At 32.5% G+C, this 17,483-nt stretch overlaps 2 protein-coding genes across 4 annotated transcripts; both read left to right on the top strand.

Moving 5' to 3' along the window:
• Window positions 1-2: 2 nt before the first annotated feature.
• On the top strand, window positions 3-2,273 carry LOC115889980 (basic salivary proline-rich protein 2-like). Of its 2 annotated transcripts, none has more exons than XM_030910075.1 (5): window positions 3-339; window positions 563-675; window positions 747-1,242; window positions 1,429-1,538; window positions 2,159-2,273. In XM_030910075.1, exons 1-5 carry the CDS (start codon window positions 132-134, stop codon window positions 2,198-2,200), a joined length of 969 nt encoding a protein of 322 aa, XP_030765935.1. In that variant the 5' UTR covers window positions 3-131; the 3' UTR covers window positions 2,201-2,273. The 2 variants fall into 2 exon arrangements, with proteins under 2 accessions (XP_030765935.1, XP_030765936.1); XM_030910076.1 differs by having other exon boundaries at window positions 1,429-1,535; window positions 2,159-2,271.
• Window positions 2,274-5,623: 3,350 nt separating this feature from the next.
• LOC115889972 lies at window positions 5,624-17,174 on the top strand. Of its 2 annotated transcripts, none has more exons than XM_030910068.1 (7): window positions 5,624-5,931; window positions 8,342-8,415; window positions 9,814-10,065; window positions 12,689-12,881; window positions 12,971-13,195; window positions 15,475-15,708; window positions 16,988-17,174. In XM_030910068.1, exons 1-6 carry the CDS (start codon window positions 5,730-5,732, stop codon window positions 15,663-15,665), a joined length of 1,137 nt encoding a protein of 378 aa, XP_030765928.1. In that variant the 5' UTR covers window positions 5,624-5,729; the 3' UTR covers window positions 15,666-15,708; window positions 16,988-17,174. The 2 variants fall into 2 exon arrangements, with proteins under 2 accessions (XP_030765928.1, XP_030765929.1); XM_030910069.1 differs by having other exon boundaries at window positions 5,625-5,931; window positions 12,689-12,875.
• The last annotated feature ends 309 nt before the right edge of the window (window positions 17,175-17,483 follow it).

The raw sequence follows: 17,483 nt of genomic DNA, 5'->3' as shown, positions 1-17,483 counted from the left end.
TCGATATCAAGGTAACTGACAAACGTCACTCAACAGACATACTTCTAAATACCTGTCAAAATTTAAGTACCCTCTTACAACCCTTATGTAGCGATTTCCGTCATCATTTTTAACCGATAATCCTCAGTAAAATGTCTGCAATAGAAAAGACCACTTCAATGCCGACGAAGCCCAATGTGCCTTCGAAGTCAACGTCACTGCACAGGCCTGCCAGTAGTCAGCAGGTTTGGACCTGCCTGAAGAACGACGGAAAGTTCATGAACGCCCTGACTTCGTTTATGAATGAATCGTGGGTTACGGTGTCCCAAGCGCGGGAGAAATCAGGTTTAAACCCGAATTGTAAGTAGAAAATCTATACTAATATATAAAAATTATAAGTGACTGACTCACTGATTAATCACGATCCTGCTCAAACCACTCAACGTAAGAAGCTGAATTTTGGCATACAGGTTGATTCTAGGGTGTAGAGGTTCGATAAGAAGGGATTTTTCGAAATTCCAGTTCCAAGGGGGTGAAAGCACCACTGAAATGTAGATGAATCTGACTTGCATATAATTTTCAGACGAAATTAGCGATGAAGAGCTATCAAGAAAAATAGAAGACATATCGTTCAGGCTCCGGATGAAATACAAAGAAGTAGCAACGCTCGAAAGCCAAAAAGCAAGACTTCTTAAAGTAAGAAATCAATATAATAAACTGTATCTCATTGACATACTCGGCACTTACCCTTTTCAACCATTTTGTAGAAATCAGTTGAAAGTCAAGCTCCAGAAGGTCAAGGTCCAGCACATCCAGCAGCCTCTTTAACTCTAGCACATCCAGTTGCCTCATCAACACCAGTACATTCAGTAGCCTCATCAACTCCAGAACAATTACCGGGACGTCTAGTTTCAGAACAGTCCCAATCAGTAGGCCCTTCAATTTCTGGACGGCAGCATCCGGAGGGTCCTCTTTCAGACCACCCTCAACCAGTAGGTCCACCACCTTCGGTAAAATACCCAGGTGGTTTTCTTCCCGGACAGTTACAACCAGGAAGCCCTCCACCTTCGGCACAATACCCAGGAGGTCCTTTTCCAGGACAGTTTCAGCCAGTAGGCCCTCCACCTTCAATGCAATATCCAAGACAGCCCAGACGATATCCAGGACAGTATCCAAGCGGTCCTCCTGGAAGACAGTACCGGCAAATACACCCTGGAAGTGCAGCACAGTATCCTGGCTATGGCGACACTAGTTACTCTGCCGGTAAACATGTTTTTGTTATATTCATTTTTTGTTCCAAGAAAAATTTTGTAAATTGCATATTTTGGCAGATATTTGCAAAAAAATCTGATTTTTTGTCCATTTGGCAGTAAATTGGAGATTCTGCATGAAACTTTTGACTCTAATTTTTTATTTTTGTGGGACTTATTTCTAATATTCTAACTTCAGGTAGTGGTAGAGGATCATATTTTGGAGAACAACAACAGCTTTCCCGAAGCCAGTCAGGGTCTAGAGGATATGGATATCCCCCGGCTTGTATCAGAAAGCCTACATATTATGTGTGTACTTTAAATAGAGAGTGGCCAAAGTTGTTCGAAAAGAGCCCCGTATCATGTTTTCTACTTTAGGGCCCGAATTCTATAACGCTAAGCGCTTTTAGACGCTCAACGTATATGACGTTAATTTTCGCTTAGCGCGCACTTAACTACCGATTTGGGTATTCTCATTTGATGCGATAATTACCTATTATTGCGCTAAGCGATTGGAAAACAGCTACCTTAAAGGATCGTTTTGCTTTAGTGAAAACTATTTCTTCTTTTATAAATTTCCCAATAAGGTAATTGATAATTTACGCTATAAATATTGTTCAAAACATCGAGAATGCTGAGAGGCGTCTTCAATATTTCCCTCGTATAATAAGAGTAATGACATAAGCATAGAAAAAACGATTCGCACGGCAACGAGAATATCAAAATCGGCTGCTTGGTGTTCCGCTAATCGATTATTTTCGCTTACCGCTTTGAAAGTGTAACGTTTTTATGTCGAAGTTCCAGAAGATTAGCCCTAGCAGCAAGAAGGAGACGGCAACGTAGAATTTAGGTCGATTCTAAAGAAAACTTGATATGGATCTTTTTAAGAACACTTTTTACTAAAATATAATATATCGGTTTTGTTTCAGAATTCTTCAGGTGGTTATCAAAGTTTCGGCACCGATATTTAGACTATGGATTTTGAAAATGTTTATAAAGTGTGTAACGATATAGATGACGTGTCAATAAACTATTAATATTTGTCAAAAATGTTTTTAATAACCGTATAAACAGTCATATAGTAAACGCCACGAATGTTTGGGAGTGATTCATCGCTTGATGAAGTTAGAATCGACACGCGCGCTATCATTTTTACATTAAATACGTAAATTTTTACCGCAGACGTAGGTTTTTAAAGGTCCGGCCTAATCATCTGTCTGCGCTCCTCCTACTTATTCTAAATTTTAGCATGATTGACAAAGACGATACTATATCGCATTTCTTTGATTGATTCGTTTTTGTGCGTCAGTCCATTGGTGTGCTTGCAGTGCGACCAATGGGGCATTCCATTTTATATTTATAACCAAATATATGCTTTGACAAGACTTTGACAGTTAAAACAATAAATTACAACAGATTATATATTGATTATTATAATGACTTGAAACACCACGGCACTGGAATTAAGTTTTATGTGACCTTGTGAACTAATCTGTCACATGGTAGCGACCGATAAATCACTCCCAAACATTCGTGGCGTTTACTATATCATGTTTGTTCCAACCGGACGTGAGAACCGTCCTAGAACGGTAGTTTTCTATGAATCAATTCATTTGTTAATCTTGACAAACGATCAAACCATAGACTTAAAATAAAATATAGACTGAGCATCTCATTCATAAATAGCTGGAACATGCGGTCAGACACTGTCTTGTTATTGTTGTGTTATTGTTTTAGGTTATAACGAGTGCGACACTAGCGATAGATAGGCTGTCTCTGTCGTAACGGTCGTTCCCTGACGACTCTGCCGAGAAACACAACACTGTCTTTCGTTTCTCAAGTACACCTGAACTCTCCGTATCATAGCCGGGTATTTTTTTTATTTTAATGAAGCTATAATTAAATAAAAAATATATCGTATTTAAACTTTTTTATATTTTATTAAGATTTAGGACAGGTTTTTTAAATAAAAGTTTAGAAAAAACAATTTAGAGTCCAAAAAGGATAAAAATAATAAAATACACGTTATAGAAGAAATTTTATAATCGAAATTAGGTAATTTTTGAAATTAATAATAAATTATTAATTTTAGTCAAACATTTACAACCCCTAATATTAATCAAAACAGGATCTATTCCACAGATATAATAGAATTGGCGACAGGGAGAGAAAAAAAAATATGATTGTTGTAATTTTTTTTCTTGTTAAGTGATGTCTTATTATGTAAATAAGAGAAAACATAAATCTGTTCCATTAAAGCAAGGAAGGTGATAGGAAGTGGATAAAATAAAAACTACATTTATTTAACTCGGTACTGTCTTTATTATACCGGGTGCGTCTCAAAAGTGGTTCATCCCCATAATTTTTTTATATTTTCAAATAAAAAAACAAGATTTAGTATGTTAGTATATGAAGTAAATTAGGATTGATTGACGCATTCAATTGTTTTTGGTCACTTCCTGTTTCACCGGAAATGACTATAACTTTTAATTTTTAAACGGCACCCTCGGTATATTTCTACTTTATTCGATAGAAAATGACACTCTGAATAAAATGACATATCATATGTCAACTTTTGACATTTTCGCATATGGTTTAATTGTAATTGTAACACGCGGTTCATAACGACAATTTGACTCGAAATACCAAGTGTGTGGTATCAATATATTCATAAAAAAATGCTTTTTCCAAATATGCTAACGAGTCACCATTGTTCCATTTGAAAAAATTGACATATGTATGATTAAAAATACGATTTGTACATCTTTTAACCGGCCTAGACAAGACACGAAACCTATTAGACGATCAAAACTATTTTTCCAAGGCTCCTTGATTAAAACTTAGTGGATTGAAAAAACTGGATTGAAATTTAAAATAGGATATGTTTTAAGCGACAATGTCAAAGTTGACATATGATATGTCATTCTATTCAGAGTGTCATTTTTTATCGAATAAAGTAGCAATATACCGAGGGTGCCTTTAAAAATCAAAAGATGTAATCATTTCGGTGAAACAGGAAGAGACCAAAACAATTGAATACGTCAATAAATCCTAATTTATGTCATATACCTACTAACATACAAATCTGTTTTTTATCTGAAAAAAAAAAAAAAAAGTTATAGGGTTGAGCCACTTTTTGAGACGACCCGGTATATTAAAAATATTGTTTCATAATGTAATATCATTTTAAAATTCTTGTACGTTATTTTAGATTCTGAAGATAATTTTAGAATAAACCGGAATATATGTTTAATAAAAACATTATTAATTATTAACAGGGTTATAATTATGATTTTGTTACAATGTAAGTAAGTAAATAATGTAATGGTAAAAGAAAAATTCAGATTTTACATTTTACTAAAAATATTATCTAAATAAGCGCCTTTCTACAACAACGCCACTGACTGCCAATGGGTAAATTGAGAGTTGCCTACCGGTCAAAAGTCGTTTCAAGACTTAAATGGATTATTTAAGTCAAATTTCTTGCAAATTTGGCACTGGCGAACCATATTTTATAGTTTTTGAACAGAAAAAGTCAATAAAATAAACACTTAAGGACTACAAGCTAAGAAAATGCGTTAATACAGCCGGGGAGATAGCGGCAACAAAGCTTTACCGCACACGTGCGACACGTACTATAAGGTAATAAATGAATGAATAGGCTCCCTCTCCTCTAGTCGGTGTTGTCATATTGTAAAGAACTTATCCTTATTAAACAGTATCCGACTTATAACTTAGTAGTATAAGGACTATTTAATACATCTATGGAATATTAAAACCTACTTTATTAAACTGTAGTATTAATATCTTAATATATGTGTATAACAAGAAAAAAAATATTGATAATATTAAAGACGTGACAACATAGGCTGGATGAGGAAGGCTCGGTCGACTGTACCCAGAAGTAAACATGTGTACAAAAAAGGTTGTTTGTCCGCGTTGAGATGTAAATAGTGTAGTCTATATTTTATTTTAAGTCTGTGGATCAAACTTTTCAAACAATAAGTGGGCGACTAGAAATTACCGTCCCAGTATCGGTGCTCGGTCCGGTTGGAACGAACCTATCATAAACTGGTCTATAGTTCGTATCAAATAAACTTTTAGCCACGTGATTAAGCTTGACCGGCATTGCGTTGCCCACTTTTAGGGGGTTAAAAATTTTAAAAAATCGTAACTCCAAAATTACAGTAGCTAGCGAAACGCAGTTTTCAATTTAAGATTAGGAATAATATTTGCAACAAAATTTGTAATAACATCAAAATCAGTCAAAGTCGCAGTTTTTGAGATAATTGAAACTAAAAGAACTGCCTACCAACTTTTTATTAACATATTTTAGTATGGACGGCTATACGTGCCTCCCAGCGCCAATTTTTTTACCTGCAATTACAATTAAAACCATAAAATTTCAACGTCACACGTCGTTTGTCAAAATAATATTCGGTTCGTTTTTTGTTTGAAAAATATGTGAAAAATTTTAATTTAAAATTCCTGTGAAAAAAAATGTCGTCGATGCCGCCTGTTGGTGAGCCTTACCAGACTTACGCCGGTCAAAATCCACCGCAAGGCTTGAATTTAAGCTTCGAAGATGTCTCGAATTACAATAGCTTTATGGAATCGCTGGTTACTCTGCTAAACGAAGCTGCCGCATGCATGCAACAAGTGAGAGAAAGAGCTGGTATTGCCTCAGGATGTTCATCTCCAGGTTAGTAGTTTATCTTCTAGATCAGCGTGTCTTAAATTGTTATGTCGCGTATTTTTGAGCTAAGAGATGAGATCAGAATTTGTTTTAAGAATTCTGTAGCTGTAGGCAGCGCCAATAAACATACTGATCATTACAATAACTTTGAATGGCTAACAATGGTGGCATATTTTTCTGATACTAGATACTAGTTGCGTTGGCAACATTTCCCCACCAGAGAAATTATCTGGTGGGGAAATGTTGCCAACGCAACTAGAAGACGACAGATCAAACACCTCTGCGGTTTGAGGTCATCTTTTCGGGAATAATTTTCAGAGCCGGACAGAACTAAAAACTGGATGGCAGACCCTTTCATCGAAGATTATTAAGATATCAATGGCTTGACAACGGTACAGGAAAATCAATTAATAGAAATATCATGTGATTCTGAACTTCTTTATCAAATTTTTGAGTGAATTTAAAAAAAGTTTATAAAGAAATATTCGAGGGGCAAACCGCTGCCAAAAATGGTGTACCATAAATACCAATTTTGGGAAAAAAGTACCAAAAATACCCAAATTATTTCCAAAAAAATACCAAATTAGTATTATTCTTTTTAGTATCTAAAGAATTTAAGATATTGTGAGCTTTAGGGCCTATTCATGTCAAACTACGATAATTAGGTCAGAAAAACATATAAGCTTAATTCAAGTTCCAAAAAAGTACGGTTCTAGAACGGTTTAAAACAATCGCACAGTCTAATTATGACAATCATTCATGTCAAATGTTGCAAAAAAATCATATTGTGCCAGTGTTTTGAACCGTTCTAGAACCGTACTTTTTGGGAACTCGAACAAAGCTACTATGATGACACGTTTAAAAAGTCATTTTAACGGTTCCATCATGGCTGGGAAACTTAAATGGAAACGACAGTTCATTAAAATTAGTTTTTCCTGCAAGATGCAGAGGCGCAAAATATTAAAACTGTCAATCACAGCTGTCAATATCAACAATGCAAATGTCAATATCTGACAATAATAAAATTTGATTTTTAATTGACACGAAACGCTTTTGTTGTGATTTTACGGTTTAATTTCGTTTTAGTTTGTCGAATTATTGTAAAACTAAATTCCTTCAGATTTTTTGGCCGTATTCTGTTTTAGACAATGTTTTTTTAAAAACGGTGGGACAATTTGTGTTTTGTATAGACTCTTAGTTATTTTTTATCATGGAGTTTAATTGTTGTACACCGGGTTTTCGAAGGATACAATGGTAAGTAAATTAAATATATCTACTTACTTCTAGATATATTACTAATTTTTTTAGAACTTCAGTTTCGGAGATATAAATTTAATCGGACCTTTTTAAAAAAATTAATTTTATTTTTCAGAAACTATTTGAGACAGAGATTACCAAAAATGCTTTTTATATCTACTAGTGGGTATATGAATTTCTAGATATATCACGAATTTTTTTGGAACTTTAGTTTCGGAGATATTCATTTAATCGGACATTTTAAAAAAAAATAATTTTATTTTTCAGAAACTATTAGAGACAGAGTTTACCAAAAATGCTTTTTATAACTACTAGTGGGTAAATGAATTTCTAGATATATTACGAATTTTTTTGGAACTTTAGTTTCGGAGATATTCATTTAATCGGACATTTTTAAAAAAATAATTTTATTTTTCAGAAACTATTAGAGACAGAGTTTACCAAAAATGCTTTTTATAACTACTAGTGGGTAAATGAATTTATAGATATATTACGAATTTTTTTGGAACTTTAGTTTCGGAGATATAAATTTAATCGGACCTTTTTAAAAAAATTAATTTTATTTTTCAGAAACTATTAGAGACAGAGTTTACCAAAAATAATTTTTATAACTACTAGTGGGTATATGAATTTCTAGATATATCACGAATTTTTTTGGAACTTTAGTTTCGGAGATATTCATTTAATCGGACATTTTTAAAAAAAAATAATTTTATTTTTCAGAAACTATTAGAGACAGAGTTTACCAAAAATGCTTTTTATAACTACTAGTGGGTAAATGAATTTCTAGATATATTACGAATTTTTTTGGAACTTTAGTTTCGGAGATATAAATTTAATCGGACCTTTTTAAAAAAATTAATTTTATTTTTCAGAAACTATTTGAGACAGAGTTTACCAAAAATGCTTTTTATATCTACTAGTGGGTAAATGAATTTCTAGATATATTACGAATTTTTTTGGAACTTTAGTTTCGGAGATATAAATTTAATCGGACCTTTTTAAAAAAATTAATTTTATTTTTCAGAAACTATTTGAGACAGAGTTTACCAAAAATGCTTTTTATATCTACTAGTGGGTAAATGAATTTGTAGATATATTACGACATTTCTTGGAACTATAGTTTCGGTGATATTATCATTTTTTGTTTGAATTTCAGTTAAGATGAGCGAAGATGATAAGAAGCTTAAAATGAATGAAATTCTCCAGGCTCTATCTGTCAGCTTCTTGAATGTAAGTATTTTGATTGGTATTATCGTTGTTTATATACAGGGTGTCCCAGGCTGAGCGTGAATTGGAAGTTTTTTGAGAACTACAATATCTAGATTATAGATTTTTTGCATATCGTTGTTTCACAACGAGATCTATCGATCGAAAATATTTTCAATATGGCGGCACTTCCGGAAGGACCAGAAGTTGATAGCAACTTTTTTATCAATTTTAAATAGGTACATATCCCTATTTTTTACCACATATTTTTCATTGACGTTGAGGTTATACAATTTTTTTTAACAGGCGGTTTTTTTCGGTCAAAAATTTTAAATATTCTTTTTTCTCAGAAACGGTTAATGTTAAGTACAGGATGAGTCTTAAATAAGTGCAAATATTTTCAGGGTTGGTATATTTCGACCCCAGGAACACCTCTATGAGGTTTTTTCACAAAAAAAGATGTTGAAAATCGTGCATTTTCTTTTAAATTTCCCTGTATATTTTTCGAAAACTTTTTAGAACTGCCTGTTCACCGCAAATTTTACCACGGTATAAATTCTTAATCTCTGATATTACCATAGTTATACGGCTTTACTCTATGGTTACGGTACTAAAAGGGATGCGAATACAGAAAAAATCCGGTGGCTCTCAAATTTTTTCCAAAAAAATCATTTTTTTTTATTTCCAAACTTAAATAACTCGGTTATTTTGGACTTATTTGAAAAATGGTAAAGAGAAAATATATTATCAATATCTACCAGTCGTCAAAATATTTGCACTTATTTAAGACTCACCCTGTATAGAGTGTTTGATATCAAAATATTCATATCTTAAATGAGTACCCCCATTTTTATGACTTTGTTATATTTATTTAGATTAAAACATTAAGTTTTTTCAAGGCGATAAAATACTATTCAAGACAGGAAAAGAATAAAAAACGTAGAAAAAAATGAATATGTTCCACGAATTATCAATGCAAAATAGCACAGGCTACGTGATCTCTGTCGATTTCTTTTTGCTTTGGTTTTTTATAGCTTGTGTATTTGACAGCATCCTTTCTAAACACTCGCACACAACCAAGAACGGTTTTAAGCGATCAGTTACAATTATTATGGCGGTTTTTAATTAGCAAACCGCCAAGGCCGGTCACGTAGACAAATATCAGCGAGAAAGAACAAGGAGAATGAGAAATAATAACAATAATTTCCATCTATTTCAAAGCTCAGAATCTTTAGAAACCCTTGCTGGATACGTTTGATCTTATTTATACAGGCTGTTTCAAACCAAATGCGAAAAACTTCAGGGGGCGATTCCTTGTTCAAAATAAAGTGTAGTTTGCTTTATAAACGTTGATTAACACAACATTCCACAAATAATTTTCTACACTATTAACAGCCTAAGATGTTATTTTGTTCTTTTTAGGCAAGCGCGCCAACCCTGAGTACGGCACAACTCCGACAACCCGGGCAGAATCTTCGTTGCAATCTCAAAGACGGCTGTCATTGTCGTGCTTGTACCGACCCCTACGCTAGCTCGGGTCTATATCCACCTGAGCGACTTCAAAGCGTTCAGCCATTGCAACCAGGGCAGCCGCCAGGTTCTTTTACTACTTTTCCCAGGCCTGGTGGGTCCAGAATTTTAGCTCCTGCCATGCCACCGGGTTCACAACATAGGGTATGTATGCGTCTTTGTTACGCAGCTGTAATTGTGAAACAGTGATTGGGGTTAATTGAAACGTATGCAAATAATACAAAATATAATATTGAACATATTGACATGATTTGATCTGAGTAGATCTTTATTATTTGATAAAATCTAGATGACTGGTGATTATGTCTGACGTTACTTCAACATAGCTGTCAAATTAGACCAAATTTAATAACTAGTTATCATTTTGTGTCAGTTAAATCAAAAAAATTTCTCAGAAATTTGTCAAAAATTCAAACTTATCCGACATCAGAGAGAATTGATATAATTCTATTAGTTGGTGATTGCAGTGTGAATACTTAAATGCTTCTGATTTTATCTAGACTGGTTTTTTTATGGGGATATGTTAAAGAAAGTGTTTACAAAACTCGACCAACTATTGTCGACAATATGAGAGAAATTATTGTAGCTGCTTTTCGAGGTAGAACTCCACATAAAATGCCTTTTAAAATGAAAAGATCCTTCTGAAAAGACAATCATTTTAAGCAGTTAACAGGAAAAAAAAGCATTTTGAGCATTTGGTTTCATCTAGCTAATTTTTGTCACATAGTTATTATAGGTTTATATCTAGTTTTAATTCTATAATAATTAAAATATGTTTTAAACGTGTATCTTTTTATTACCGTTGAGTATTTTACTCTACAATCTTTAATTTTTGTTAAATTAACAAAAGGTATATCACACAGCCAATCTAGATTTTTTCAAATAATAAAGATCTACTAACGCAAAATCATAAAAATTAAAATATCTAGGAAAACCTTTGTCTGAGTGGTAGGCAACCTTAATAATATTTTCAAGATATGTGAATTCCCCATTGAACACCGTAAAAATATTCTGGGTGTTCCATTTAAAATAAAGGAGTAACTTGCTTTTAAAAGTGACTAATGTTCCATATTAATTTTCACCCTGTATAACTTTTCGGGTCAAATTTCAATTTGGTTTAACATACAGTGTTTACTGTAATTAAATATCAGGCTATACAAGATCAACTAAAATTTAGGTAGCTATTATCGGAATTTAAAATTTATACTCTTCATTTTCACAAAATGTGAAATATGTCAAAATCCTTAGATTTAAGGTATATGCTTCTTTAATAAAACTCATCTTTATTTTTTTTCCTAGAATCGGAAAATCAATTAATATAAAAAAATTAGAAAAAACACAACTTTGATGTGTAACTTTTTTTGGGATACCCTGTACAGGGTCCGGCAATAGTGCGTTGGGCATCTGTAGCTCCTAGAATAAAAAACTTGAGAATTTTGGATGCATTGCAGGAAAATATTTTAACTTCTATAGGGTGGCTCAAAAAAATGTGTGTGGACCTGGATGATATTTTTTAAATGGAACACCCTGTATATTATTGCATTTTTGGCTACCTTTCAGATCACTTTACATAACCCTAAGATATGAATAAATATATTTCGATAGTTTTAGAGATATTAAAAAATAAATTAAAAATATATATTTTTCAGCCCTTCTTAAAAAAATTATTAAAAATACAAGAACTGTTCTGAAATCAAAACTATATTAGGTTTTTACTTTAGAGGGTCTGTTCTTACTTTGCTATAAATATGGTAATCGTAAATCATACAGGATGTTCACTATTCTACGCCAAACTTTCTAAAATATAAAATATTTTTTCTATGTTTTTTTTAAATGGAATATTATTTTTTTATTAGATGGAGAGTAAAAAAATAAACATTTTTTGTATTTAGAGTATTTCAAAATTTTTAACGGTTTCGCAGATACACGCAGTATTATTTCATATGGCGCTTTCAATGGTAAAATACGAGACAAAAATCATTGGGTGGCATTGATAAAAATTTACTGTGGAAAATGCCATATGAAATATAAAACAGCAAATATCTGCGAAACTGTTAAAAATTTTGAAATACTCTAAACACAAAAAATGTTCATTTTTTAATTCTCCGTCTATTGAAAAAATAATATACAGGGTGTTCCATTTAAAAAAACGAAGAAAAATTATTTTATATTTTAGTAACTTTGGCGTAGAATTTTGAGCATCCTGTATAATTTATGGTTTTCATATTTATAGCAAAGTAAGTACAGACCATCTAAAGTAAATATCTAATATAGTTTTGATTTCAGAACAGTTTTTGTATTTTTAATCTTTTTTTTAAGAAGGGCTGCAAAATATATATTTTTGATTTATTTTTTAATATCTCTGAAACTATCGAAATATATTTATTCATATCTTAGGATTATGTAAAGTGATATAAAAGGAAACCAAAAAATGCAATAATATACAGGGTGTTCCATTTAAAAAAAATCATCCAGGACCACTCGCATTTTTTTGAGCCACTCTATAGAAGTTAAAATATTTTCCTGAAATACATTCTGGTACATACTTTAGGTTTATACTTAAACAAAATTCTCAAGTTTGTTATTATAGGAGCTACAGATGCCTGACGCACTATTGCCGGACCCTGATAATTCTATATATTCTTGTAAAATGCTTTCATTGGACAAAAATTCATTTCAACATAAAATACCGTTCTCTTGGAACTTCCGCGGCGTATGACAGGCGCCACCCTGTATATCACTGGTATTTAATAAAGTTATTGTTTAGGTCACTCCTCCTGCCAGCAGTGCCTCTTTTAATCGAGGAATACTCAGAGGAGGAATAGTCGACGGTACCTTGCTAGGCATCGATGGAATGGTAGAACCGGAAACTACTACTAAACTACACATAGACGTTGAAGCTTTGCCAGGATTCGGGAAAGGACTTCTTGGTTTAGGGATTGAAGCGCTCGGAGGTACGTGTGAGTGACAAATTATTTGAGATTCGCCTCTTATGGTGCGTTTGGACTTAAGCACGCACAAAACTAATATTGAACTTTATACATTACAGGTGGCAAAGGACGTGGAGGAAGACCTCCTGATTTAGGTAGCAGAGCAAATGTAATTCTCGGGGGAGATAAAGGAACAAATAGTATCCAAAATCTTGGAGTTACCGCGAAAGGATACGGTACTCAGGTCGTTAAGGATGGTGGAAGTGCATCTCACGAAGTAGTAAACATGATCCATGATCTTGGGATTGAAGTAATTGAAGAGGCTGCCGCTGCGGCTAGCAGAGGTCTGGACAATGTAGTGAACAGAGAAATAGATGCTATGAGACTTTGAATAAACAGATTAAGGAAGGAGTATAATGCTATTCATGTATTCATGCATGGTCAACGGAAAGAGGACTCTAGGGTGGAGATCCTTGACAGTTCTGTTTGACGATTCGTTTGACACATTTGAATTTGATTTGAAATATCCTGGATTTGTCAGTCTTTACTGAGCTTATGTTATGTTATTTTTTATTTATTCTACTACTGATAGTTGTATAAAGGTAGTAAATATAAAAGGAAATTGTGGCAGAACTTAAATTAACAGTGCCGCTATTGCGATTTAAGGAAAAAGACTGTAAAATAGTTGGTTGTGTAGCGTGCGGTAGATCTCGGTCAAAAATCGAGTGAAATAATGGAATAACTTTTCGCTAGTAAGTGACTATATAATATACATACGTGTAGTAAACCGATCATTTATGAAATCCACTTAAATTAACTAATTATATATTTTTTCTTGCATTTTTGATTTTATTTACTACTTGTCAAAGATTAGATGTCAAAGAATTTAGATACGTCAATTTGATTTACCTGCTTCAGTGAATATTATGTAAATATAAATTAACTAATTATAGGTATATTTTTTATTGAATTTTTTCTTTTATTTGCTAGAATTTGTAGAAGAATTTAGATACGTCAATTTGACTTACCTGCTTCAGGAGCGCATCGGATGTTTGTGTTAATAAATAATTATTATAACTAATCTATTTTTATAACAATTTTAGTAACTACCAACATTTATTGACAACGTAAAATAAAACAACAAATTGTTGAGTCTACCCCACGTCTACCCCTGCTTCATTTTTACACGTTTTAAATAAAATTAGAAAGGCAGTGATAACCCGAAATTTAAGTTGGCCATTTTAGCGTCCCGTCGCGGTCGATCAAAAAAAAACATCCCCCTTTAGAACTTCATCTGTCATGTTAAGAAAATGAAAGTAAATAAAGCGCCTCTCGTGTTTGTTTGCATACTAAAAATTTCAATTTTTCTTACAATTTTTCGACAAACCTACTCCTTCAAAAGCTATTCACGGTTAAAGTTAACCACTCGGTAAATTCCTAATTTTTTCAACTTTTTTGACAACATTGTGATTATTTTTGAAAAATCTAATTTATTATTTAAGAAAAGCAATTTTCATGATACCATGATAAAAAATGTTGAATCATGAAAAACAATTGAATACATGACAGGTAGTTAATTCTAATACTTATTATAGTATCAGGCAGAAAATGGTTGAAGCTTTAAAAGTGAATAATGACGAAGAGTTCGATATTTCTAACCGCTGCATTTTTAATCAGGATGATTTTAAATGGTTTATAAATAAAAGCCTTGATTATTTCATAAATTCAAATTCGTTACAATTTTTTACACGGTTTAATATTGATACAAGTTTTCTCAATTACACAGTACATTATGGTTAAAGGATCCTGGATACATGACAGGCTTAGAAATTGTGAAAAATTTGAGAGTAGTTAATGATACTTCAGCTAGAGCTGTTAAATTGTCAGAAGAATACATTAGTATTTTATCTATAAGTGAAGATGAAAAACAATATGTGATTCAGACTGTAAGCGATTATAAGAAGAAATATCAAAATCCAACTAAAGAATGTTTTTTAACATAAATAAGCTATACTTAAATGATTTAAATTTCATTAGACTTGAATATTTCTTAATTCTCAACTTTAACACCATCAGAATTGTATATTTTTACAGTAATAGACTAAATTTTTCAAAAATAATCATAATTTTGTCAAAAAAGTTGAAAAATTCAGGAATTTTAAGTGGTTAACGAGTGGTTAACTTTAGCCGTGAATAACTTTTGAAGTAGTAGGTTCATCGAAAAATTGTAAGAGACCTTTTTTGAAGAGCGTTCAATTCTGTAGAAGAATATATAATTGTCATGGCTGCGAGAGAACAAGATCGAGAGAAAAAAATTATTTGCAAAAAGTGGCAAATTCCAATGTAATTTAAATGAAAAATGAATCGTCTTTGGGGCAAGGTTTATTGTGAATATTAAGGGTTTACAATGGTCAGTTATTTCTTAGACAATAAACTAAAAATTTAGAGGGCGACATGACATCAACTTTGTAAATAACGGACACCCTAATGGACATTAAAGCAAAAGCTTTAAAGGGGGATGTTTTGTGCGGCCGATCTAAGATTTTTGATATGCTCCTTCCTTAATCTTTTCATTCAAAGCTATGAGAGGATATATGTAGAACTAACATAGATGACAATTTAGTTAATAGGGGAATTGACGCTATGAACAAATATGGAGCTAACATAGGGAAAGCTGTCCATGGAATTGGAACTGTAGGAAGTAACTTTGGAATTGAAAGAACCATTGAAATAGGAGCAAACAGTGGAATGGGAGGCTACCGAGGACCAAGGAGAGGCCCCTGTAAATATTCTAAGACATGTGCTCGAATATGAATATCCACCAAAACATAGAAACAATTTAAAAATATTTGCCAGCGTAAGTATTTTGCTTTTTTATTTTTTAACGGGCAACACGAGAGTTTGGTCTAGTACTTTTAATACATTATGTTTATCTTTCTAATATGATAGTAGAAATGGTGACGATATTATTATTTGATTATTTGGTATGCTTTCTTCGCCGGTGCTGCCACCATCGGAGAATATCGTAAACAACCCGCTATACAGGGAACTGTATTCCGGAAACTTTGTTATTACATTTTGCAGATAAAAAAGAAAAAATTTCGTATAAATGTATATCCTAAAATGCTTAGGGTGTAGAAGCAAAGAATATTGTAGTTAACACAATAGAAAACCCATCCCGTGTAAAATTTTTGGAACCAAAAAGGCGTCGCAACGTTAAAAAGCGAAGTAGAATTCGTAGTAGAATTATCTTTGGTAGAAGTTTAATTTGTATTTCGAATTTTTCCAAATAATTTCTGAAGAAACGTCAATATTTAGATGAAAGTTGGTGACTGGGATTTTTTTGACATGAAAAATGTGATTTTGATGTCAATATGACCCCTATTTGCATGGGGCGCCACCTACATGTGTTTTAACTGTTTTGAAGAGTGATAACTTTTCGTCCGTACCTGCATAAAACTACTGTCTAACTTCTGTTCGTCTCCTTCTTTTTGCAAATAGGGTTATCCCTGTATAAAACAACTATTTAAGCCTCTTGTGAACCGGATGTCCAACTTTCGTACCATCTTTTAGGTGGCCTGCCAGGTGGTCTGGGTGTGTTTTTGTGTTGTGTTTGTGGGTATTAGTATTCGTCTAGCTTGTATGTCTTGCTTGTGCAAGTCTAATTGTATTATAATTTATTATTCGAGCTAATAAAACCTTTTTGATTCTGCTTTTTTCCGTAGCTACAGGCTCTTCAGATCATCTTCATCTTTTTTCGATTTATTATAATTTTCTTTCAAGCGCTTTAGGCAATTTAAATGATATTTAGGGTAATTACTAGGGTAGTTAGAGGGTAAAGGTTAATATAAGTGCGACATGTCTTAATGCTAAAAAAATGTCGACATATTCACCAGATACGTGCATATGGGTTGCCACTGAAATATTTTTCTAAAAAAAAATATGTACTCCACTGACTTCTTTTCCTCTTACTAACCAAAAAGTGTAGGCCATTTAATGCCGATTAAAAGTTGTATCTTGATATTATGTCCATTTCGATCTTCTCGATAAGATAAACGCAAATAGATGTATTTTTTTCTACTTTATTTGATTTTGCAGTTATAATAATTGTTTTATAATTTCTGACTTATTTTTAGGAATCGACCGTTCAAGAAAAAAAAACAATACAAAAGTACAAGAATCTATATTCCTTTATTTGGTTGTGAGTAAAATGTCCCACCAGCAGGTTGAACCAATTTAGTAAATGTAACAAAAAAATTAAACAACAGTCAATTTTGTATGTATTTTGTATTCTTTGATAAAATAAAATCTTTGACAAAGAAATTTGATAGTGTAGTACTGGCCTTAGGCCACCATTGTGTGTGAAAGTTTATTGTTCTGGCTTAAAAGTCAGCCCAAGAATTAATTCTGAAAAGTAATGTACAGGGAAACTAAAGCTTTTAAACATTTTAAAGCCTTATAATAGATGCTTTATTTTATATCCAAGGATCCAAACATGCAATAAAATACCGGGTGTTCTATAAGAAAGAATATTACTTTTGTATGAATCTTAGTTCGGACACACCCTGTACATTTCAAAATAATTTTAAATTAGGTACTTATAATACATTGCCTCCCAACATATACCCATAA

The sequence above is a fragment of the Sitophilus oryzae genome, unplaced genomic scaffold (assembly GCF_002938485.1).
Source record: "Sitophilus oryzae breed Bouriz unplaced genomic scaffold, Soryzae_2.0 scaffold_857_pilon_pilon, whole genome shotgun sequence".
Lineage (NCBI taxonomy): Eukaryota > Metazoa > Arthropoda > Insecta > Coleoptera > Curculionidae > Sitophilus > Sitophilus oryzae.
Note: the sequence above shows the minus strand (reverse complement) of the source record. Positions and strands in the feature narration are given on the sequence as shown.